This window comes from Lolium perenne, chromosome 1, assembly GCF_019359855.2.
Source record: "Lolium perenne isolate Kyuss_39 chromosome 1, Kyuss_2.0, whole genome shotgun sequence".
Classification (NCBI taxonomy): domain Eukaryota; kingdom Viridiplantae; phylum Streptophyta; class Magnoliopsida; order Poales; family Poaceae; genus Lolium; species Lolium perenne.
The window spans coordinates 146,422,423-146,447,090 of record NC_067244.2 but is presented as its reverse complement, the minus strand read 5'-3'; the positions used below and the strand labels follow the sequence as shown (position 1 = coordinate 146,447,090).

At 49.1% G+C, this 24,668-nt stretch overlaps 3 protein-coding genes across 4 annotated transcripts; 2 read left to right on the top strand and 1 right to left on the bottom strand.

Annotated features, from left to right (window-relative positions):
• Window positions 1-2,881: 2,881 nt before the first annotated feature.
• Window positions 2,882-9,160, top strand: LOC127306919 (phospholipase D gamma 1). Its single transcript, XM_051337622.2, has 10 exons — window positions 2,882-4,845; window positions 5,151-5,267; window positions 5,587-5,781; window positions 6,026-6,274; window positions 6,355-6,423; window positions 6,504-6,651; window positions 6,795-6,943; window positions 7,048-7,209; window positions 7,855-8,052; window positions 8,458-9,160. Exons 1-10 carry the CDS (start codon window positions 3,127-3,129, stop codon window positions 8,749-8,751), a joined length of 3,300 nt encoding a protein of 1,099 aa, XP_051193582.1. The 5' UTR covers window positions 2,882-3,126; the 3' UTR covers window positions 8,752-9,160.
• LOC127306923 (protein HOTHEAD-like) lies at window positions 9,136-11,482 on the bottom strand. The gene is made up of 3 exons (XM_051337627.2): window positions 11,380-11,482; window positions 9,646-11,260; window positions 9,136-9,559 (listed from the first exon to the last, which is right to left on the bottom strand). The coding sequence occupies exons 1-3, from the start codon at window positions 11,465-11,467 to the stop codon at window positions 9,517-9,519; spliced, it is 1,746 nt and encodes a 581-aa protein (XP_051193587.1). The 5' UTR covers window positions 11,468-11,482; the 3' UTR covers window positions 9,136-9,516.
• Window positions 11,483-17,551: 6,069 nt separating this feature from the next.
• On the top strand, window positions 17,552-20,183 carry LOC127298881 (uncharacterized). Of its 2 annotated transcripts, none has more exons than XM_051328829.2 (5): window positions 17,552-17,710; window positions 17,865-18,041; window positions 19,128-19,194; window positions 19,293-19,722; window positions 19,800-20,183. In XM_051328829.2, the coding sequence occupies exons 2-5, from the start codon at window positions 17,875-17,877 to the stop codon at window positions 19,991-19,993; spliced, it is 858 nt and encodes a 285-aa protein (XP_051184789.1). In that variant the 5' UTR covers window positions 17,552-17,710; window positions 17,865-17,874; the 3' UTR covers window positions 19,994-20,183. The 2 variants fall into 2 exon arrangements, with proteins under 2 accessions (XP_051184789.1, XP_051184735.1); XM_051328775.2 differs by having other exon boundaries at window positions 17,856-18,041.
• Window positions 20,184-24,668: the final 4,485 nt, after the last annotated feature.

The window sequence follows — 24,668 nt, the reverse complement described above, 5'->3', positions numbered from 1 at the left end:
AGACTTTCACTAGTGGACACTCTTGATCACATAACAGAACAGATAAATGCATACTCTACACTCTTGTTGGATGATGAACGCATTGCGTAGGATTACACGAACCCTCAATGCTGGAGTTAACAAGCTCCACAATTTATTCATATTTAAGTAACCTTAAAGTGTAAGATAGATCAAAAGACTAAACCAAGTACTAACATAGCATGCACACTGTCACCTTCATGCATATGTAGGAGGAATAGATCACATCAATATTATCATAGCAATAGTTAACTTTGCAATCTACAAGAGATCATGATCATAGCATAAACCAAGTACTAACACGGTGCACACACTGTCACCTTTACACACGTGCAGGAGGAATAGAACTACTTTAATAACATTGCTAGAGTAGCACATAGATAAATTGTGATACAAACTCATATGAATCTCAATCATGTAAAGCAGCTCATGAGATTATTGTATTGAGGTACATGGGAGAGAGATGAACCACATAGCTACCGGTACAGCCCCGAGCCTCGATGGAGAACTACTCCCTCCTCATGGGAGCAACAGCGGTGATGAAGATGGCGGTGGAGATGGCAGCGGTGTCGATGGAGAAGCCTTCCGGGGGCACTTCCCCGTTCCGGCAGCATGCCGGAACAGAGACTCCTGTCCCCCAGATCTTGGCCTCGCGATGGCGGCGGCTCTGGAAGGTTTCTGTGGTTTTCGTCGAACGTATCAGGGTTTTCGATCCAGGGGCTTTATATAGGCGAAGAGGCGGCGCAAGAGGGTCGAAGGGGCGACGACACCATAGGGCGGCGCGGCCAGGGCCTGGGCCGCGCCGGCCTATGGTCTGGGGGCCCAGTGCCCCCCCTCTGGTCCTTCCCGGGTGTTCTGGATGCTTCCGGTGAAAATAGGAACTTGGGCGTTGATTTCGTCCGATTCCGAGAATATTTCGTTACTAGGATTTCTGAAACCAAAACAGCAGAAACGAGAACTGGCACTTCGGCATCTTGTTAATAGGTTAGTTCCAGAAAATGCACGAATATGACATAAAGTGTGCATAAAACATGTAGATAACATCAATAATGTGGCATGGAACATAAGAAATTATCGATACGTCGGAGACGTATCACTCTTCTCGCCTGTTCCCGCGCTTTCTTCCTGACGCCAGCGTCTATAAAAGGTCTCCCGGCTCAATGGTAGCCACCACACCCCGCCGGCAACAAACACAGCCCTCGTCGCTCCACCATCGTCTCCTCCACCACCAGTGGCAATGGCGAACTGCCCTGGCGTTGGCCACTTCCCTCCACCGCCGTCTCCTCCACTTGCAGTCCCGAAATTGCAGGTCGACATCGACCCCGCGGCCCGGGAAGAGCGGTGGCGTGCACACCGTCAGCAGCGGCGGGAGGCAATGGAGCAAGAGCCCGCCGGCGGCGGAGGCGGCGCAGCGACGGATCTAGTGGCGTTCGCGCCCATGGCCCCGCTGCCGGCGAGGCCGCGGCGGCAGCAGCGTGGCACGAGCGGCGGTGCGACACCGTTGCGGCGTTCGACGCCTCGACGGGACAAAAGGCGCGACGGTTCCGGCACCGGGAGGAGATGGAGCAGCGGTGGGTTGACGAGCGCCGGCGCCAACACGTTGAGTGGGATGCGCTGTACCGAGAACGGCGGGAGTCGATCGAGCGCCGGCGGCGGGAGTCGACCGAGCGCTAGCAGCAGCTGGCGGCGGAGGAGCGTCAGCAGCGGGAGGCGGCGCTGGCGGCGATCTGGGGGAGGCGGGCGGACCAGTTGGCGGCGGAGGCCGACGTGTTGGTGGCGGCGATGATGGAGGCGCCAACAGATGTGGAGGACTATGTGCCAATGGAGGAGGAGGAGGCCGAGGCGGAGGAGACCGAGGTGGAGGACGATGACGACGACGAGTTCGAGTGGTCCGACGACGACGGGCCGCACCCGGATGAGACGGCCGATCAGCAACGCGCGCTCGTCGAGTCCTTCGAGTCGAAGAAGAAGCTCCAGGACGACGCCCGTGCCCGCGAAGAGGCGCAGATTCGTCGCGCCGTCGAGCTCTACCTCCAGGCGGCGCAGCAGGGGAGGGCGAAGGAGGACACGCGGCGGGAGCGAAGCCGTCGGGCCACCGCCGAACGCAAGGAGAGGAGGCGCGCGCAGGAGGATCTGCGGTGTAGGGGAGGCGACGACGGGGCGGGGCCGTCGAACGCACCGCCGGGCGGTCAGTAGGCTAGGTTTAGATGAAAGCTAGCCGTTTTCATTCAAACGTTGTAATATATAATCAAAATTGAATGAAAACCTTTATTTTCGTGCACCAATATTCATTTGGGGAGGCGTTTGGGGACGTGGCTGGGAAGCGACGTCCCCGAAACACGGCACGGACAAAACACGTCTCCCAAACGCTCGATCCGGCGCTTTGGGGGGACGCGGCTGGAGATGTTCTAATATAGCTAGTAACATCACACATCTCAAAGCATTTTGGTGATATAACATGCTAATAAATGAAGAAAGAGAGTGAGGTGGTAACTAGCTATGTTATCATAACATCACACACCTCAAGGCAAGATGAGTCTACAACATAATAAATGATACAATGCATGATACCACATACTCCAAGTTACTACCCACTACCTAGACTAGTATAAGTTACTCGCAGTGTGACCAGCCTAATTTAATTATGCTGTCTTGTGGGGTTGGGCGTAGCAACGGAGGAGTTCGTCCTCCCATCCGTTGAGAATGGCAGGGGGGGCCCACATGTATCTCCAAGATCGCACAAGACCGGACCGCAACGTTAGAATCGAGGCGTCAAGGTTCAGGTCATCAGGTGCAGATCTCATCAAACCGAACTGGTCAGCTTCAACATCCGGCTGGGGTAGTCAAAAAAAAAAAAAAAAAAAAACATCCGGCTGGGCGTGGGGAATCCAATTTCCAGCCGTCGTCAAGGTCCAGGGCCCGGCCAACCCCAACCCCAACCACCGTGCCCCGTCGTCGTCGCCGCCCACGACTCTTCCATTTCCACGCCACCTCCCCCGCGGCTGCCGCCCCCCATCTTCGATCTTGACTCCACCCACGGGGAGAGCTGGATCAAACAATTGACGAACACGCATCCTCTGCCTCTTGACGGAGGCGGCGAGGTAGGCAATGGACGGAAGCCACCACGGCGGCCAAGGGCAACCGCAACATCAGTACCAGCAGTACCCGCCGCCGCATCCGCACCCGGATGCCTACCCCTACCCCTACCAGTACCAGCAGTACCCGCCGCCGGCCTCCCACTATCTCGCGCCGTCGCCATCCTTCCCGGCCTACTCCCCCGCGCCGCCGCCGCAGCAGTTCGCGCACCACTCCGGCCCGCTCCAGCCCTACCCGCCGCCACCGGAATCGCACCAGCAGCAAGCCTACCCCCCGCATCCGCACCACGCCTACCCGCCGCAGGACGGGTACCCGCCGCCGCCCTCTTCCTCGCAGCAGCACGACGGGTACCCGCCGCCGCCTCCCTCGCACCAGCACGACGGGTACCTGCCGCCGCCTCCCTCGCAGCAGCATGACGGGTACCCGCCGCCGCCTTCCTCCCAGCAGCACGGGTACCCGCCGCCGCCGTCGACCTCGGCGTACGGCTACGACCCGTACCCGGCGCACCCCGCCTACCCGAGCCCGGGGCTCTCCCCGAGCACCAGCTTCCACCAGCCGCCCCACGCCGCCTACACGAGCCCGGGGCTCTCCCCTAGCACCAGCTTCCACCAGCCACCGCCCCACTCCACGGCCCCCGAGTCCCCCGCCGCGTCCGCGCCACACTACCCTCTCGCCGACGTGCTGGCCAGCATGCGCCTCTCCAACCGCTACGACTACTCCCCAGTCACCACACCACCCCCCGCGGCGCTCCCGCCGTCCGCCTCCTTCTCGAGCACCAGCGGCAGCACCCACGGCGGGGGCGGGATGCAGATGGTGCCGTACGGGGCCGCCGCGTCGCAGCACGGCAGCGTGCGGCCCTCGCTCAAGGTGGTGCTGCTGCACGGCAGCCTCGACATCTGGGTGCACGAGGCCAAGAACCTGCCCAACAAGGACATGTTCTCCAAGAGGGTCAGCGACCTCCTCGGCGCGCGCATCACCAGCTCCATCAGCGGCAAGGCCTCCAACGGCTCCCTCACCAGCGACCCCTACGTCACCGTCCAGGTCTCCTCCTACGCCACCGTCGCCCGCACCTACGTCGTCTCCAACAGCGAGAACCCCGTCTGGAAGCAGAACTTCCTCGTGCCCGTGGCCCACGACACGGCAGAGGTCGAGTTCGTCGTCAAGGACAGCGACGTCTTTGGCGCGCAGCTCATGGGGTCCGTCTCCATCCCGGCCGAGAGTCTCCTTAACGGGGAGGTGATCGAGGGCGTCTTCCCTGTGCTCGAGCCTAATGGCAAGCCGTGCGCTCGAGGCGCTGTGTTGAAGCTCTCCATTCAGTACATTCCGGTGGCTCGCCTCACAGTGTACCACCGTGGTGTCGTGGCTGGGCCCGACTGCCAGTGCCTTGGAGTGCCCAACACTTACTTCCCGCTGCAGCGTGGCATGAAGGTCACTCTGTATCAGGATGCGCATGTGCCTGAGGGTTCTCTCCCAGATATCTGGCTCGATCATGGATTGCGCTACCAACATGGCCAATGCTGGCGTGACATGTACACTGCCATAAGCCAGGCACGGCGCTTGATTTACATTGTGGGATGGTCTGTCTTCCACACCATCCACCTCATAAGAGATGGACCTGACAAAGTGCCATCGCTTGGGGAGCTGTTGAAGATGAAGTCCCAGGAAGGTGTTAGGGTATTGCTGCTTGTATGGGATGATCCAACATCAACCAGTATTCTAGGCTATAAGACGGTATGAATTCTTCATACACTTCAAAACTGTTCTCTCGAGGTCTTTACATTACATGAATAACATAATTTTTGTAAACTATCAATGTTCTACTAGTTGATATGTTTTCATTTTCGAATGTTAAGTTGCTGAGATAATTAAGGATGGCACAACCGATATTTGCTTCTTGCTACTCACATAATTTGCTGTCATAACCATATAACCGACATCGAGAAGATATTCCTGAAATTACTGTCTATAATTTTGTTAGATACATGTACTGTTCTGGTCCTGTATTTCCTGGTATTGAAGAATTGATGCACATGTAGGATGGATTAATGGGCACACAAGACGAGGTAACACGCCGGTTTTTCAAGCACTCTTCAGTTCAAGTATTGCTTTGCCCGAGATCGGCTGGCAAACGCCACAGCTGGGTGAAACAGCAGGTTATCCCTTTTGTCATGGCCTACAGCTTATCTATCATAATAGATAATTCGCTTTGGTCACTGGAAGTATTATGTTCTCTGCATATGCTGAATGTGATGGTTTTAATTTCTCCACCATGTACAAACCATGCTTTAAGCATCCTTGAAGTAATATCACGCTGTTGTGTTATATACTTTTGAATAGTCCCACTATTTGACCAGTAAAATAAAATATTTAGCATCACAAATTGCAATGATATGTTTTATCAAGTAAATCTTTAATTGTAGTGTACCAATTCATTAGTGCCGTTATTTAACATATGAGGATCTTGAAAACCAGGAAACAGGAAGCATTTATACTCATCATCAGAAAACAGTTATTGTGGATGCTGATGCCGGCAATTATAGGAGAAAAATAATTGCGTTCGTTGGAGGTCTTGATTTGTGTGGTGGCCGCTATGATACACCTAGGCATTCTCTGTTTCAGACTCTTGAAACATCTCACAAGGAGGATTATTACAATCCAAACTTTGCTGTAAGTGTCTGTTTCCTTTATCATATATATACTTCTATCTTGAAGCCTTTTTGTTAGAAAGATATATACTCATGTGTTGGTTCAGTTTCTCGTTTAACAGTTACTGTCTTAGTTTTGAGAAGAGTAGGGACATTTTGTGATTTTCGGTTCTTAATCGTGAAAAGGAGATAGATGTATCTCATGCTATTCTTGGTCAGTTTTTGTTGCTGCTCTGAAAGTATTCCTTCTTGTCATCTGCTTGCAGACAGTTGATGGCCGTGGCCCAAGGGAACCATGGCATGACTTGCACTCCAGGATTGATGGTCCAGCAGCTTATGATGTTCTGCAGAACTTTGAGGAGCGTTGGTTGAAGGCATCCAAACGCCATGGGATTAAAAAGTTGGGAAAATCAAATGATGATGCACTTCTCAGGATTGAGAGAATACCCGATATTATAAACATTAATGATGCAATATATTTTAGTGACAATGACCCAGAGACATGGCATGTTCAGGTAATTAACAGGTATTTGGATAATGGAAGTGTTTTCCTTCATGTTTGACTCACATGTAACTCTTTTACTTTCAAATTTAGGTTTTTCGGTCTATTGATTCAAACTCTGCCAAAGGATTTCCAAAGGATCCACAAAAAGCAACCATGAAGGTAACTCATAATCAAAACACCATGCAACATCAATATTCTGCAGTTTGTGCTGATGACTAACACTTACATTTGACTAACAGAATCTTGTTTGTGGGAAGAATGTATTAATCGATATGAGCATACATACAGCTTATGTGAATGCGATCAGGGCAGCCCAACACTTTATCTATATTGAGAATCAGTACTTCATAGGTTCTTCATTTAATTGGGATTCGAACAAAGATATTGGTAAGCATGTAGTCTGGAGTTCTCTGTTTCTAGTTTTCTATTGACTAACATAATGATCAGTCATCCAGAGCCTTCATTGAAAATTGGCGCACCGTCCAATTTTATCATTCCTAACTCAGGATTGTAAAATTGTTGTCTTTCAGGGGCTAACAATTTGGTTCCAATTGAAATTGCTCTCAAAATTGCAAACAAAATTAAGGCAAATGAGAGATTTTCTGCATACATAGTAGTTCCTATGTGGCCGGAGGGTAATCCAACTGGAGCTCCTACACAAAGAATTCTTTATTGGCAGGTTTGATTGAGCACCTCTGTTTTGTGCCTAATTTGTTTTGATAGAGCAATGCCTAGTCTATTTGTAGTGTGTAATCAATGTTTTCTATTTTTCTGATATTGTAGAACAAAACAATGCAAATGATGTATGAGACAATATATAGGGCCTTGAAAGAAGTAGGCCTGGATGAGATATATGAGCCTCAAGATTATTTGAACTTCTTTTGCCTTGGAAATCGTGAAGTTGATGACAACCCTAGCACTCCAAGTACTGGAAATACTCCTCAGGTGTGAATTCTCTATTGTTTTCTTTTCAAGTTTCAACACACTATGATGTCTTTCCCTTGCAGCTTTGATTTGTTCAAGTAAGGTTGAACTGCTTTAGTTTACAGTTATAATTGTAAAGAACGTAGTTGCAACATGTTGACCTTAGCATGGGCTGAGCTTGAGAGCTCTCTGTTTTTCTAGTTAGAGTACTGACATAGTTCCGTTAGCCTCAGTGATGCATGGTGCACCACAATGTCAAAGCTTCAGTTCCTTTATGTCTCTAGCTTCTCAGATGATTGTTAAAGTGAATGCTCATATTACTAGTTCTTAAAGAAGCTTTCATAGAAGATCTTGTTCTTTTGGTCTTACATCAAGACCAGACTGCCAATGCGCACACCAAAGTTTTTCTGCCAGAGGCTGCTTGAACATTTAGGTTTCTTGCACTTGAGCACGTTTCTTTGAAAGCAGGCCTATGAATGAACGACTGGAGTTATTTGGCTCAGTTGTTTACTTGTTTTGATGCTCTACCAAAAAGTTGCATGTTTGTGTGGATAGTTTGAACTTTCCACAGTACCCGATTTTTGTAGTATATGTTTGATGTACTTGGTTTTGTGCAATCTCTTTCTCTTATCTTTGACATGAAACTAATTTGTACTTGCTATTCAGGAACAAGCTAGGAAAAATAGGAGATTCATGGTTTATGTACATTCAAAAGGCATGATTGTAGATGATGAATACGTGATCATTGGATCAGCCAATATCAACCAGAGGTCCATGGAAGGGATCAGAGATACCGAGATTGCAATGGGGGCATATCAACCTCAATATACATGGGCAAATAAGATTTCTGCCCCCCGTGGACAGGTAACGCTGTTTAAGCTCAAGCTATTACATCACATTTCTTGGGAGCTGTACAACACAGGTGTTCTCATGAGCTCCTGTTTAGATTGTGCTTGCAGAATTTGTACATGTGTTCTTGATAGGTGTTGCGTACAACTACTGCTTCGTGATCATTGTATTACCTTAGTTCTTTTCTTATGATATGTTAGTATTATAATCCCATAGTGATGCAGAAATACTTTTGGTGAAAAATTTACTAGTGCACCTTCTGTAAAATATAATTTTTATGTGCATTCTAAAACAGCAAGTAAAAAAGATTAGGGAGTATATTAGGTGTATTTATCTCATCTTTTAGGGTCATAATTTACTTACGATGCAACTGATATTTCTGGAATAACTCTAAATTGACTATTGTGATTTCTCATGTAGATTTACGGCTACAGAATGTCCCTCTGGGCTGAGCACATTGGAGTTATCGAGGAAGACTTTAACTATCCAGAGAGCCTAGAATGCATGAGGAGGGTTCGTCGTCTCGGGGAACATAACTGGGAGCAGTTCACTTCCAATGACGTGAATGAGATGAGAGGCCACCTCATGAAGTACCCTGTAAGTGTTGACCGTAAAGGCAAGGTGAAACCCTTGTCAGGATGCCCGACATTCCCAGACATGGGTGGAAACATTTGTGGCTCCTTTACGGCCATCCAAGAAAACCTTACAATTTGAATTCTGGTTATGCGTATGCAATTGTTAGGAATTTTCTTTTTTGGAAACACTTTCTGGGTAGTGTTGACAGCAAAGATGACCAGATAGCACTTTCTGATTCCTGGTAGCGTAGATAGGGAGAGTACTCAAGCCAATGTAAAGGTAGCAGCCAAGTAGGGCCTGAAGAAAATATTTCTTTGCCGCATCATTGTGGCTTCGTTTATTCGTACCTTAACCAGCCATATTCCTTTTACATGTATTTGGTCTCTGTATAGATAAAGATATTTACATGATGATACCTCTCAAGGGAACATTGAGTTTCTAGCGTGTAAGATGCAAGTTGAAGAAACTAAGTTTCTTGTGTACAACTGTAATATGTATGGTACAGAGTATTGTGGAGCAATGTTGGGCATTGGTTTGGTGATTTTCAGTTATTGTTGTCAGCAATGGAAATTGGTACTGTAGATGAAATATCACCACAGATCTCCATTTTTAGTTTTTCTGAGGTAGTGTTGCTTGAAGAACCGTGCTGCACTGTATGCCTTCGTCATGCCTTTGCAATATAAGGTAGCCTTCTTATTTTGCAATGCAGAGGGATGCATTCAGGGGATGTATGGGTTTCAGACTCACCAAACAGGTACTGAAAAACAATTTCGTGGACAAGTCTAAAGTTTAAGTGGGAAAAATAATTTAATCTGTTCTAAACCAGGATCATCAGATACAGTTTATATGCGTTGAATTACATGCATATTTGGCGCACATGCTATCCTGAAGTATCTCTGTTAATCATTTCCTCCATCTCTCTGCCTGAATCTTGATGCCCATATACCTGTAAAGATTCAAAACAGTAGTGTTACTTGAGACTATATCAGTATAATTACAGTTTGCATAAGCAAGGTGAGACATTGAGTTTACCTGCCGAGCATCATGACGGTGGCCTGCGGGTTGGTGCCGGGGGAGTACCTGAAGGTGGAGCTGTCGATGACCCTGAGCCCCTGCACCCCAAACACCCGGTAGTCGTCGTCAACGACGGCACCGACGTGGCATCCGCCGTGGTAGTGCCAGATGGTCATGACGGTCTCCCTGCAGTACTGCTCCGGCGAGCGTGAGTCGTTGACGTGCCGCGGCAGCAGGTTGACGGGGAAGTTGGCGGAGTCGGTGAAGATGGACTCGACGGAGGCGTTGGCGTAGGTGAAGTTAGAGAATGCGCGGGACTGGATCACCCGCTCGATCGTCTGGATTCCCTGGACGCACCGCTCCACGTCCTCCGCCTCCTGGAAGTAGTTGAACGTCACCGCCGGGTTCGCGCGCGGGTCGGTGCTGCGCAGCTCGATGTGGCCGGAGGACACCGGCCCGAGGATCTTCTCCAGGATGAAGCCGCCCCGGAACGCCCGTCTGTCCAGCCGCCGCATGGCCTCCGCCGCGCGCTGCAGCGCCTCCGGCGTCCTCTGCCTGGGTGGCAGCGTGCCGAGCTGCCCGGTCTGAGGGGAGAAGAGGCCGAAGTTGGCGAGGCGGCGTGCGCCGTCGGAGACGGGGATGCCGAACTCGGAGCCGCTGACGCCCTCGATGAAGCTGCCGGACTTGGTGATCCCGACGACCTGCACGAGGGAGAGCCCCACCGGCACGGGCGACGGGATGAAGACGGAGTTCATGGGGTTGTCGGCGACGCCCTGCCCGACCATGGGCTGGTCCACCAGCACCTGGATGCCGTGCGCCTCCAGGTGCGCCTGCGGGCCGACGCCGCTGAGCATCAGCAGCTGCGGGCTCCCCAGCGTCCCCGCCGTCAGGATCACCTCGTTCTTGGGCCCGTCCCGGAGGTACACCCGGTGCTGCACCCCCAGCGGGTCCGCGAACACCACCCCGTACGCCACCGGGTACGCCACCCCCTCCTGGCTCCTGAACAGGATCCGCGACACCGTCGCGTACAGCACCACGGTGAGCCCCCTGGGACGCGCGTGCCGGAGGAAGTCGGCGGCCGTGTGGCGCTGCCCGTTGTTGTCGAAGATGGTGCCCCCGATCTTGGTCCCGGTCACGTGGTCGAAGGTGAAGCCGTTGTCCGGGGTCACGCCGGCCTCCAGCAGCGCGTCGCGGAGCGCCGCCTGCCACGGCGGCACGTCGGGCCGGAACACCAGCGCGCGCTCCACCCACCGGTAGGACGAGTTCACCAGCCGCGCGTCCCACCCGGCCGTGCGCACGTAGTCGTTGCTGGCGCGCGTGTAGAACCCGGCGTTCAGGCAGCTCCCGCCGCCCAGCACCCGCGCCCGCGCGTTCACCACGCCGTCCTCGGAGATGAACCGCTGCGCCGGGGACGCCAGCGACGTGTCCGCCAGCGCGTCCGTGAAGTGCTCCTGGTTCGACATGTTGCGGTAGGGGAGCCCCCCGCGCTCCAGCAGGAGTACTCGCGAGTGCTCCGATAGCGTCGCCGCCAGCGGGCACCCGGACGTGCCGCCGCCGACCACGATGTAGTTGAAGTGCGACACCAGCGGCGCGTCCTGCGCGTGCTGAACGAACCGCAGGTCCTCCAGTTGCTCTGCACACCAACACCGATCACCACTGGTTACCACATTGATCATGAATAAGAGACACATATATGCACGTAGGTTCATTCGTGCAAAACCCCTGCCCACATATATAGGTGAACATACGCACCGTCCTCTGAGAGCGCGACGAGGAAGAGCGAGCCAAGCACGGCGGCGGCGAGCACCAGCGCCGCCGATCTCGCACTGCCAACTGCCATTTGCGCCAGCGAATTCAGCAAACCTTGCGCTTCAGGGATGCGAAAAGTTCGCTACGTTATATACAAACCAGGAGTTAGCGCGCAGGTAGATCAAGAGTAGATGTGTTAAATATTGCGGAGGCGGTTGCAGTGCAAAGAACAGCTGCGAGGAGCCCATGAGCTTGTGTTTAATGAGTATATCAAATTCGTTGCGTTGGTTGTGAAATGCACAAGTGATGAACTTCTTAGACAGAGAGAGGTGAACATATCAAATGCCATGGAATTGGTTGTGAGCGGCAAGTAGGAGAGTTTACTGGCAAATCTTGGGACTGTCTTGCATGTGTACATTATTCATTCGAAATGAATACACTTGACATTGCGAAGTCATTGAACTATTTCAATCAAGTAGAAAAAAAGAGATTGCTAATTCTCATATTACGAGATCGGTGGCAGTGTGGCACTCAGACAAGCAGTTTGCCGTTGGGTTTGCTTCGTGATTCGTGCTGGTCTAGGATTTGCATATGAATTGCAACTATGTCTTTTTCCGGTTACATATAGGAAATCGCCCCCCTCCCGTGTTGTCCCCGCGTGGCGGCCGGGAGGAACCCTACCGCGCCGCCGCCGTTTCCCCCTCTCCCCCTCCCCTCCCTCGCCACCGTCGGGGGCGCGGTCAGGCAAATCCTGGCCGGCACCGACGGCGGCGGGGATTTCATCGTCCTCTCGCGCGCGGGGTTGGGCGCGGGTCGCCCTCCTCGGGCCAGAGCGCGGCCCTATTGCCGGGGGCCTCGGTGGCGGTGCCTGGTCTCGGCTCGGCGGCGGCATGACGGATGACGAGGCGGTGGTCAGCCCTGCCGGCGATGGAGGGAGGGGTGGGGGCGGGCTGCAGGGGGAAACCCTAGGTCCCCTTCTCCTCGCCTCTCGGCGGCCGGCGGTGGAGGGCTGGCGTTCGGCTGCGGCGGTGCCCAGGCGTGTGCGGTGTCTCCGGACTACGCGATCTACGCTTGGTGTCTCCAGCGGCAACCTTGGCCTGCCTGGGATGGCCACCGGCGTGGGGGCCCGACTAGGGTCTCTCTTAGGCGAAGATGAAGACTTACCTGAGGCATGCCCGTCTCGATCTGGCCGGAGTGTTGAGTTCCGGAAGGCGCTGCCGGCGAATGTAACACTGCTTTTTTGGCCCGGAGATTGCTGGATCGATGGTATTCGGTCGTGCGCACCCATGATTTTATTCCAACCGTTTGGTTCTGGAGGGAGCGGCATGAAGCTCTGTTCTGTGTTGGCATCAAGAGACATTTTGGTCCATGATGCAGTCAGGGAATAACATGAATGCTGGATTGGAGGACTAGCTAAGGGAGGTTGTTGAGGGACTTGCTTGGTGTTCCGGGCTCCGCAGCAGTGGTATGAAAGTGGGGCGGTAGCACAAGTGAAGTTCAGAGTCCTACCTGTCAGGGTGAAAACCCAAGGTCTAGCCTTAACTGGTTGTGCCTAGCAATGACCTTGTTAGAGGCATTATTTTAAGAGCGGGGGCTATCTTCAGGGTAAAAACCTAAGATCTTTGGTCGAGCGACGATGGCGCTGGTGCACCGTTCTCTTCTTGGAGGCGTCGTTTTTGACGAGTCTGTATTTCAGGTGTTGTCTTGGTGCTGGTTGTATTGTTGTTGCTATGCCTGGGATGCTATAGCGGGACTTTTGTTTCTTTGTTTTTTTGGCTGTGTGCATCCATACTGCCGTTAGGGTGTTGCGTTGTTGCAGAGGCTGGGTGTAATTAGTATCTTTTGATACTAATATATTCCCTTTATCGAAAAATATAGGTTGCAAGTGAAAAACAAAACATATGAGAACGGTCAAGTACTCAGCCATTAGATTTGCGTCATGGTTCGTCTTTGATGGAATTTCATGTGACTTGTACTTCAATATTTTCAGTTGCAGACGGGTTACAAGTTATCAAGAATAAGGAATTCTCTCACAAACTTATGGGTTCTCCACAAGCAATAAAAATAATTTCTCTCTCCTTCCTCTCTCATGCATGAGGGTAGGCCTAGGCAGTCGGGTTTAACCAAAAATTTGGTTCGGTTTTTTTAATTTTTCAATAATTCGGGTAATAAGAAATGAGAACCGAAATTATATCGGTTTCCTAATTTTAGGTTACCCAACGGTGTTTGTTTTTTTAACCGATTTGACCAAATTGTGACAACAAATAAAAAGTTGAGTCCGTACTCGCGGGGTTGCCGTGACTAGAAGATATCTCCACGTACGACAAGGACTGCTGAGCCCAATAATCATACAACTATGTAGTAGTTAACTGCTCGTACATAGCTAGCTGAAGCAAAATGAAATTAGACAGATTTTTTTTAGCACACCACCCCTTTATTGCTTTATTCAATCAAAATGTTCTTACAAACCCCATCAGGTAGGTCATGAAGCCAAACATGCCTCCCCTCACAGGAGTACAAAGAACCTCTAGCTAGATCATGTGCATCTCCGTTGGATCTTCGACCCTCATGAACAAATTCAAATAGTTCAAACTCCTCCCTGGTTATCCTGATCTCCCTCACCACCTGGCCATACAATGTGAGAACATCATTGCTGTTGATGCTCTTGACTACATTGGCACAGTCACTTGCTAGTTTGACTTAGCGCAAATATAAATCAGCAGCCAAAGACATACCTTCTCTGCATGCCATAGCCTCCAAAACCTCTGGGTCATCAACACCTGCCATCACCATGGTTGATGATCCTAGGAAATCTCCCGCATCGTTCCTCGCTATAGCGGCCAGAGCTGCTCGCTTGCTGTTCTTCGATAGGCTGCGTCGACATTTACTTTTGTGACACCTGGTGGTGGAGGAATCCACCTCGGCGCAGCCGGCCCTGTCCCCTTCTTTGGTTTGTCCGTCGCCCTCTGTACCTCCAGGTCCGCACATAAACGATTGATGAAATTAGACAGATGCATATACATGTATAGGGACATTGTACGGGAAAGCTGAATGGGGCTGCCTTTTATTTTTCTAGGGACGTACGAGCCTGCCAGGAGACATGTGATGTCGAGTTTAGAACTTTGGCCTAGGTAGTCTGCTTGTTGGGCTGGACATCACTAGGAATCGGATGCCGATTTTTGGCCTCCCATCGGACCTATGTATGACCGTAGGATTGGAAGCAGCGCGACCATAAGATCTTACATGGCCACGGCATTAATTTCCGTTAATTGAGGAGTGACTATATGCTTCCCTAAACTGATCCGGTACATACAGTTAATATCGCCAGCCTCTTCCGTTATTCAAGGAACAGATTTGTATGCTTCCGTCTAATATGCTCCCCCATCATGGTTTATCAAAAAATCTAACTTTTAGGAATGTGTATAAAATATTACAGGAAATTAATTACGGCATTCTCAGTCACAACAATGTAGTCCAATGCCACGGAAGCATTGTTTTTCAACATTGGAAGCGCCATTTTTTGAGGCAAATATGATTGCTATTTCCTTGCAATAATCATGGCAGATGCACCATTTTTTTAATTCCACGATTTAATGTTCAGCACAAACTATGCTACCTACCAAGAATATTTTGCTTCCATTGCCAAGCTCCATTGCTTCAAAGATAATCTCCGGGCCTCTTTGTTTGAGCTGACTGTGGCTGGCTGCGGCTGGCTGTGCCACTGTGCAAGGAAAGTTGTTGTGTAGAAAAAGCTGATGTTTTGAGTTGTAGTCTTTGGTAACTTAGCTGACTGTCCGGCTGTGAACCGAAAAATTGTCGAAATACCCTGAGGGTAATGAGAACTTGTATTATTATTGTTTTCCATGCAATAAACAACATAGGTATCACTAATGAATACACAAGAAATTGAATAGTGTCTCAGTCTGAACCTAGATACCTAGAAACATAGAGAAGTCGTCCCAAATACATATCGTGTCAGAATCTTAAATATAATAGCAAATCCATCTAGACACCTAGAGAACACGGATGGAATCTGCAGCAGCTCGGGGGCGAAGCACAAGCAACAGAACTTGGACCTGTGGACCTGCTCGTGCGGCCGGGTATGAGTCAGTGGCGGACGGAAAGAATTGGAGGGGGGGGCACATCTCAAATTTTTTTTGCGCACCCCCCAAAATGTGAAAAACCTTTGCATAATGAATAATGAACAATTGTAGTGATGTGAAAAACCCCCTAAATTTTTTTTCGCACCCCCAAAATGTAAAAAACCTTTGCCTAAAACCATTTTTAACAAAGGCATCTCCTCCGAGACCTCCATTGGCTCTCTCTTTAAACAAGAAACACACAAAGCAAAATGCCGCATCCTTTTCGATACTATATTCTAGCCAATTGTAGCGATGAAACCAAACACAGCTAAAGTGTCAATTTTTGCCCTTTTTTTTTGTTGTTGCGACAACATTCTCATATGGTTGGCATGGACCTTTTAGGATATATCATCTCCGAACATCATCTTGAATATTAACATCATAACTTGATATAGGAATCCTTTCCCCCGGATCATGTGGAAGAAAGTGAGCATCAGATGACCTTGCATTTGGTTGTTGGGGTGAAGGTGGGTGTGGTGTTGTATCAATGTAAATCTCACTCCCAATATTGGACCGGAGATGCAATCTTCTTTGATGCTTGTTTCTGAAAAAGTAGCGCAATTTGGCTATTTCTCTTCATTTCTACACAATTGAAATATTTAAACATTACCAATTTAGTAATTTTATGTGTTCTTCTTAACATACAAACTTACAAAGTAACAGAGAATAGACATACACAGGGACATACATTCATAGTTTCATACAGAGAAATAGGCAAATAGCTGCAAATCAGAAAATGTTCACAGCTCACCGGCCTCACCCTACTGCTACTGCTTGTGGCCTCGGCAGTTGGGAAGATCAAGGGCGGGCGGCGCTCGACGTTCAGAGCGGCGGCCGGCGACCGACGGCTGGCGGTCTCTGCGGACTGCGGTAGTGCGGCGGCGGGGCGGCGAGCGAAGCGCCGGCGGGCGCTTATGAGTCCAGCGGGCGGGGGCCGGCCGCCGGCGAAGCGGCGGCGCCGGGGGCGGAGGCGCGGAGCAGCGGCGGCGGCGGTCGGGGCGTGGCCGCGTGGGGAATCGGGACGGAGGCACGGAGCCAACCAGTTCTCCACGACAGGTCGACAGGAGGACGGACGCTCCAGGGGACTGAGATCAGGTGCCTTGCTGAAGACAAGGCACACATGAACAGTGTTGTGCCTTGACCCCCTTTCCCTGCCGTTGGATCGAGGATCAGTGGCCGGATGAACATCTACAGTGCGCGCGCTACAGTATCAATCTACAGTGTGCGCGCTACAGTACCGAGCTACAGGGTCGTTCTACAGTGTTTGCACTACAGTATCTGTTGGTGTTGCTGCAGCACTGAGATTCCTCTGACACCTACTTCCACCGGCCACTAGTCAGTTCTCCCGGCGCCAGAAGGACGAAGATCTCGCCTAGCAGTGACGCGGTTCGGCGGCGGACGTAGAGCGAGGTGAGCACCGGGACGGGAGCGGAGCGGCATGGGGTTGCGATGCGAGGAATGAGATGGGGCCGGTAGTATTTTCTAGCTAATTTTCACGAGCCTTTTTGTGGGGAGACAAGGCTAAATCAATGGACGCAATTATGGAAAAAATCGGATGCAAAGCCAATCGTTGATTTGAGATGAAATTAACAGCATCGGGGAGGTCCGACGGATTGTTTCCAATCAGACAACAATAGATAGTGTTTACCCAAACAATATATGGGTCTCGATCCTAGGGTTGAACTGTTCTCGATTTTAAACGAAACGACCAAAGTTCATAGGGATACCAAGATAAGAAGGAGGGGTAGTAAATCATACATGCCGGCCATTATCTAGGGTTGAACTCGTGATCCCTTGTACGGGGTACTATTCTCAGTCAAGCCGGGATGCAAAGCCCGGCATAGCAGCTACAGTAGCATGCTACACAGGATGTCACCCCACTTGTACCGAACGAGGCCTTATGGAATTCTATGGGATCCCACCTTAACAACCTAGCCCAAGCCCAAGACCAGCAGCTTTCGGTCCGGAACCGATATGTGTGGGGAGTGGGGACCGAACGCTCGGTTACTTTAAATAGTAATCCACCGATTTGTGAGAACCGAAAAATCTCAGACCAAAGTCACGACCCTAGCCGCCTCCACCAGCGTAGATCCCCCTACCCTGCCCACGCAGGCGATTCTCGACGACCTCAACACCGGCTAGGGTTCACCCGCTGCCTCATCACTGGACCGTCGCTCCGTTCCATACTCGGGGTAAGCTCTATTCCTCATACCTTGCGGTACCTTATGGATTATTTCGGATTTCAGTTCAGAGGCGATGATTGCCAATGCCGATTGTATTGCCAATTTCAACAAATTGTTCCGTTTCAAAAAAATTCCTTGAACATACCTCCTTCAGTATTGCCAGATCAATTGAGATGGGTTCGCGGCAAGATTTTGCGTTCGGATGGGAGCCGTGGACGGCACCGGCGTTGGAGGACCTGCTCCCACAACTCTCCCGTGAGGAGCAGCTACGAGTGCAAGACTATTTGCGCCAGCACCAGCGTGTCCACAAGGACTTTCGTATTTCACGGCACTCTGAAGGGTACGTCCGGAGCAGATATTTCCTATTTATATTTCAAGCGATCTCTTGTATTGCATTATTGCATACCAAGTGCTGGATAAAAAAAAACATTCAAGGACAACTTTCTGTTCAGACTGTCAGTAAAGTAACAAAACCTACCAGTACAAAATCTTACTTTCCTCAACCCCTCGACCTACCAGTACAAAATTAAGTCATAAAACTAGAGCATCTTTCTGAGCATAAACATTTTGTTTTTCTAATAACCTTCAGTTAGAGATACTAGAAACTACTACTGCCCAAGATTTTTTTTTTTTGTCTCAGGACCATCTGCTGTTGGGACATTCCGTTTAGTCTCACCCTGAATTTATAGATTAAAAATGTTTGCTAGTTTTGGTTGTTACAATGTTGCAGTTCTCCAGCTAGCTGTCAACCAAGAGGTCTTTCTGCTCTTCCATCTATACTTCTATAGCATGTTTATCCTCCAAAACCCTGTCGACAATAGATGGATACAAAAAAAACTTATAAATCCATATCCCCCTGGAGGCATCCTGGTATGCTTTTCCTTCATGATCACATAATCAGTTATAACTTCGTTTAATGAAATCTTGGGGAATGTTTCTACGCACAAACAAATTTCCTGCAGTTTGTGCTGTTCAAGAATTGGGAATATATTGAACTTCAGCTTACAACATTCCTAGCTTGCTTTGGACCTTTTGGAATCAGCACTGGAAAATCTGGAAGCCTCAGATCGCTACTGAAAAGATCTTATGCTGTATTCAAAGACCGCAATTAAATTTGATTACACAATATCCACGTGCACATAACATACTAAGTTCTATTTAGAAGTCAAAAGAATGGAAAGGTTTCCTTTGAGTTTCAAATGAAGTAGTGCCGCTTGGGGTTTCAAATGAAGGAACTGCTGTCTCTTCAGCATGGAAACTGTTCGTATTAACTCTGCGTTGTTGGCCTATGTCTATGTTGTAACACAAGCTTGTGAGTCTGACAACTGCAGTTAGTGAGCTGATGGAGCCTTGTATTTTTTTCACCATGCACCAGTTGAACAAATAACTAATCAATCTCAAATTTCTCCAACTGCATTGGATGCAGGGAGCGCGACTTCATCATCATTCGCCATGTCCGCTACGCTCTCCACCATTACAATGCCAAACACCCAGTATGTCCAGTTCACTTCATTCAAGGTTGAGTCGTTGAGAAATTCATCGCAATTAGTTCCCGCACCAAGCTGACATACATATATCTGCCTGCCTGCAGGGTGAAGAGTTTGATGCTGTGAAGCCTCTGATGGAAGCCAGTGCGTTTTTCAGGGGCCAGATGTGGTATCACATCAATTTCTGGGCTCGCTGCCGCAAGACCAAAAAGATCAAGCGCTTCTTTGCTGAGGTGCACTACAAGGCACCCTTCAGCAGCTTCGTCCTGCCACCACCAATTCCAGGAGCTGAGAAGCCACTCAGCAGCAGCAACTCTGTCTGCTCGGACCTGCCACCACCAGTCCCAGGATATGAGAAGCCACCCAGCAGTAGCAGCTCTGTCTGCTCGGACCTGCCACCTCCAGTTCCAGGAGCACCCAGCAGCAGCAGCAGCTCCGTCTGCTCGCACCTGTCACATTCTGTTCCAGCAGCACCCAGCTGCAGCTCCTTCTTTCCAGTCTTTATTCCCATCGTTGAAGCATGCACCATCATCGGTATGTATATGAACTTGAATATTTTTTTTCCTGCTGTTAACTGGTTGGTATGATATGTTTCGTGCATGTGGTTGCAGAAGAGCCTCTTGGCCGGCATTGGAAGAGCTGCGCATTCTGTCGTGGTCACTTAGACATTTTGCACCCAAAGGGTCGCAAGTTTGTTTGTGGAAATGACAAGGACAGGGCGGTACAACGAATCAAGCCCTGCAGGTCTCCTATGGGGCTGAAGATGCCATTCACTTGCCACCTGGGCAGGGATTCTAACAACTAGATGACCCGTTGCACCAAAGGCACAATTGTCTAAAGCAAGACTATAGTCAAGTCATAAGTTTTATTCATGTTTATGTCCACAAGTATACTGGAACCACGCCAGAATTTGTTTCATCATGAAAGAATTTCTTCATAACACTAAATTGTATCAAATGGTTTATGAGTGTAGAGGGTTTTTTACTGGATTTAAATTACATTTTGTTAATCACTACTAACTTTCTGAGATCAAAACTGCATGCATTTTTATACGTGTTTCAATCCTAACGTTGTCTAACGTGCTAACAGAGTTCCTGTTAAGATAATTTCTGTGTAACTTGCTCAATTGCCAGAATTTATCTGAGCAAAATATACATATACCATGATATGTAATCAATTGACACGATACAACTGCAAAACATTCCAGGCTGAGCCAGATACACGAACAGAAAATTCAGAGTACCAACAAAATGGACACGAGATAACAATTTAGGTAGACAAGTTACATAACTATGCACATGTTGATTAGCATGATTTGCTTAGGCTCGTCTGTATTTTCCAAAGTAAACTGATATGTAGCTTGCTTCTATTTTCCCATAGGACAGCTGCCATCCTTGCAGAGCATTGGTTACTCACACCTCTTGCATCATTAAAATTGGACAACTGGCAGCACACGGGTATTGTACTGTAATTGCTTCTTTCCCATTCTGCAGCAAACTTTATTAGACATAGGGAAAACACCTCTTTCAAGTGTTGTTCTATTAAAGAAACTAATAGAAATACGTATGTGTATGCATTGTCCAGCAATAGGAACTATAGAAGTATAGTGTATGCAATATGGTTGTGCTCAGTGTCACACAGTTTCGAGCGCTAAGCAACATCTTGACAAAACATATTCATGCAATATGGTTGTGCTCAGCATCACACAGCTTCGAGTCTCGAGTCCTGAGCAACATCCTGACAAAACATACTCCTCGAATTTTATACAGAACAATCTTAGTGTTTCTAACTGAGAAGTGTTCTAGTAGATTCTGAGCAATCTGGCAATAATACATGTATCACAGATTAATATGTCAATACTTTAAATTATATCAGGGATACTACCCAGACCAGTGTAAGGAACTAATGATTCACTTAGAATAAAGAAGATGAGTTTGTAACAAGTATAAAAGATAAAATGGATAAAGAAATAACGGAATTGCTCCACACACGACAATACACATACGAACCACGTACGATGTTTCTCCACAGTACTAATTTTCCTCTGGCAAACCAAGCTAATCAACATCAGCCCCGCTACCTACGCCAAGTCCCAGCCCGATACAAAACAACACTCGTAATACTTCTTTCCTGTCTTGGCTTCTTCACAGCATCTCCTGCCCCTGCGCGCCAGACAAAGTTTCGTTCCCACCCGTCTCAAAGCCCCTTTTCGTCCGGCGCGGCACAATACGGTGTCCGGCGTCCCGAATCCGTTCCCGCTACACAAGCGATGCTTCGGGCACGCCGGACACAACGAAAAGCGAGGCGAGGAGACGCGGGACTGACGCGTCAACGACTCGGAAGCCTAAACCCCCGTCGCCTACCTCTGGTCAAGCGGCGCTAATGGCGTTCCAGCTTTTCCAGGCGACGTAGGGATGCGTCTCGTCATGCATGGCCGCGTGGCCATGGCGTTTATTATGTCTCAACACCCCGCTGCCGCTTCGCCTGGCGCCGCTGCATAATAAGAGCGCCCCTCCTTCCGCCCCGATCTCAATCTCTCGCCGCTCCAACCTCTCGTCGCCCCCAAATCTCCTCCTCCCTCGCCGTTCCCAACCTCCTCCGCCAATGTCGTCGTCCCGCAAGATCGCCGCGGCAAACGGCTTCGGCCACGGCAGCCTCACCGTGGCGGAGGCGTGCGCGCTGTACCACACGGGATATCCCGTTCCGCCGGACATGCGCCTGCCAAACAATGGCGGGTGGAGGATGGTCGTCAACGGCGTCGGCGTCCCGCCGTAGCCGCCGGACACGGAGCACTGGAGGGACACGTTCAGGGCCCGACGGGCTCACTGATGACCCACAAGTATAGGGGATCGCAACAGTCTTCGAGGGAAGTAAAACCCAATTTATTGATTCGACACAAGGGGAGACAAAGAACACTTGGAAGCCTTAACAGCGGAGTTGTCAATTCAGCTGCACCTGGAAACAGACTTGCTCGCAAGGGTTTATCAGTAGTAACAGTTTTATAGCAGTAGCAGTAGTGAAATAACAGCAGCAGAGTAACAAAGACAGCAGTAGTGATTTTAGTAAACAGCAGGATTAAAATACTGTTGGCACGGGGACGGATGACGGGCGTTGCATGGATGAGAGAAACTCATGTAACAATCATAGCAGGGCATTTGCAGATAATAATAAAACGGTGTCCAAGTACAAAGCAATCAATAGGCATGTGTTCCATATATAGTCGTGCGTGCTCGCAATGAGAAACTTGCACAATATCTTTTGTCCTACCAGCCGGTGGCAGCCGGGCCTCAAGGAAAACTACTGGATATTAAGGTACTCCTTTTAATAAAGTACCGGAGCAAAGCATTAACACTCCGTGAACACATGTGATCCTCACATCGCTACCATTCCCTCCGGTTGTCCCGATTTCTGTCACTTCGGGGCCATCGGTTCCGGACAGCGACATGTGTATACAACTTATAGGTAAGACCATAAACAATGAATATCATGATGAAACAATAACATGTTCAGATCTGAGATCATGGCACTCGGGCCCTAGTGACAAGCATTAAGCATAACAAGTTGCAACAATATCATCAAAGTACCAATAACGGACACTAGGCACTATGCCCTAACAATCTTATGCTATTACATGACCAATCTCATCCAATCCCTACCATTCCCTTCGGCCTACAGCGGGGGAATTACTCACACATGGATGGGGGAAACATGGCTGGTTGATGTAGAGGCGTTGGCGGTGATGGCGGCGATGATCTCCTCCAATTCCCCGTCCCGGCGGAGTGCCAGAACGGAGACTTCTGGCTCCCGCGACGGAGTTTCGCGATGTGGCGGCGTTCTGGAGGGTTTCTGGCGACTTCGACTTCTCTCCTGGCGTTTTTAGGTCGAGGCCGATAAATAGTCCGAAGGAGGGCGTCGGAGGCCGGCCGAGGGGGCCACACCACAGGGCCGCGCGGGCCCCCCTGGGCCGCGCTGCCCTATGGTGTGGGGCCCTCGGGCCTCCACTTCAATTGCCCTTCTGGCTCCGTTAGTTTCCTGGAAAAATAGGGCCTTCTGCATAAATTCCGAGGATTTTCCCGAAAGTTGGATTTCTGCACAAAAACGAGACACCAGAGCAGTTCTGCTGAAAACAGCGTTAGTCCGTGTTAGTTGCATCCAAAATACACAAATTAGAGGCAAAACAATAGCAAAAGTGTTCGGGAAAGTAGATACGTTTTGGACGTATCAACTCCCCCCAAGCTTAGCTTATTGCTTGTCCTCAAGCAATTCAGTTAACAACTGAGCGATAAAAGAACTTTCACGAACACATTTGCTCATATGATGTATATATTCTCATGCAATGGCTAATACTTAAGCAGTTCATAATGAGATGCATGCAAATAAGATCATCTAACAGCTATGTCAATCATGGAGAGGTACCAACAATTAATAAGAAGCATCATGAATCATGTATATAAGCAAGATTGCAATATTCATAAGAGAGTATGATAAAATGGTATCTCGCTTGCCTGTATTTGATTGGCAAAACATAAATGCCCGGGCACCTCTGGAGTTCATAGAAAGACTAGAAGTAGTGATTGTCAAAAGATAAATGCATCAAAGTTATACCACAATCAATCATATTTTGAGACAAGCATATTACACTAAGAATGACAGTTGTGCTCTCAAGATAGTGCTCAAAGAAATAATGGAGACACAACATAAAAGTAAAAGATTGACCCTTCGCAGAGGGAAGCAGGGATTAACATGCGCTAGAGCTTTTTATTTTTATAAAGACAGGAGTAAAATTATTTTGAGAGGTGTTTGTTGTTGTCAACGAATGGTAATGGGTACACTAACTACCTCGCCAACCGGACTTTCAAGAGCGGCTCCCATGAATTATTGCATATTTATTTGGCACTCCTTCCAACCTTTCTTTCACAAACCATGGCTAACCGAATCCTCGGGTGCCTGCCAACAATCTCATACCATGAAGGAGTGCCCTTTTTATTTTAGTTTTATTATGATGATGACACTCCCCCCAACCTTTGCTTACACAAGCCATGGCTAACCGAATCCTTCGGGTGCCGTCCAACAATCACAAACCATGAAGGAGTGTCTATTTAAGTTAATTAATTCGGGACTGGGAATCCCATTGCCAGCTCTTTTTGCAAAATTATTGGATAAGCGGATGTGCCACTAGTCCATATGAGAGTCCGTCAAAAGTAAATGACAAGGTTGAAAGCTAAACACCACATACTTCCTCATGAGCTATGAAACATAAACACAAATTGAGAAGCATTTTGAAGGTTTTAAAGGTAGCGCACGAGAATTTACTTGGAATGGTTTGAAATGCCATGCATAGGTATTTATGGTGGACACTTTGGAACAACTTGGTTTTCAGGTGTTTGGAAGCACGAGCAGCGTTCCCGCTCAGTACAAGTGAAGGCTAGCAATAGACTAGGGAGCGACAAATCAAGAGAGCAAGAATCGTCATAATCATG

What these genes read in the sequence shown, in the direction of transcription:
- LOC127306919 (XM_051337622.2), top strand. Translation starts at nt 3,127, where the DNA reads ATGGACGGAAGCCACCACGGCGGCCAAGGGCAACCGCAACATCAGTAC. An exon ending in CACAAAAAGCAACCATGAAG is followed by an intron (nt 6,424 to 6,503) that starts GTAACTCATAAT and finishes TTTGACTAACAG; the next exon opens with AATCTTGTTTGTGGGAAGAA. An exon ending in GTACTGGAAATACTCCTCAG is followed by an intron (nt 7,210 to 7,854) that starts GTGTGAATTCTC and finishes CTTGCTATTCAG; the next exon opens with GAACAAGCTAGGAAAAATAG.
- LOC127306923 (XM_051337627.2), bottom strand. Translation starts at nt 11,467, where the DNA reads ATGGCAGTTGGCAGTGCGAGATCGGCGGCGCTGGTGCTCGCCGCCGCC. An exon ending in CGTCGCGCTCTCAGAGGACG is followed by an intron (nt 11,261 to 11,379) that starts GTGCGTATGTTC and finishes GTTGGTGTGCAG; the next exon opens with AGCAACTGGAGGACCTGCGG. An exon ending in ACCGTCATGATGCTCGGCAG is followed by an intron (nt 9,560 to 9,645) that starts GTAAACTCAATG and finishes GAATCTTTACAG; the next exon opens with GTATATGGGCATCAAGATTC.
- LOC127298881 (XM_051328829.2), top strand. Translation starts at nt 17,875, where the DNA reads ATGGGTTCGCGGCAAGATTTTGCGTTCGGATGGGAGCCGTGGACGGCA. An exon ending in ATTTCACGGCACTCTGAAGG is followed by an intron (nt 18,042 to 19,127) that starts GTACGTCCGGAG and finishes CATTGGATGCAG; the next exon opens with GGAGCGCGACTTCATCATCA. An exon ending in TGAAGCATGCACCATCATCG is followed by an intron (nt 19,723 to 19,799) that starts GTATGTATATGA and finishes ATGTGGTTGCAG; the next exon opens with AAGAGCCTCTTGGCCGGCAT.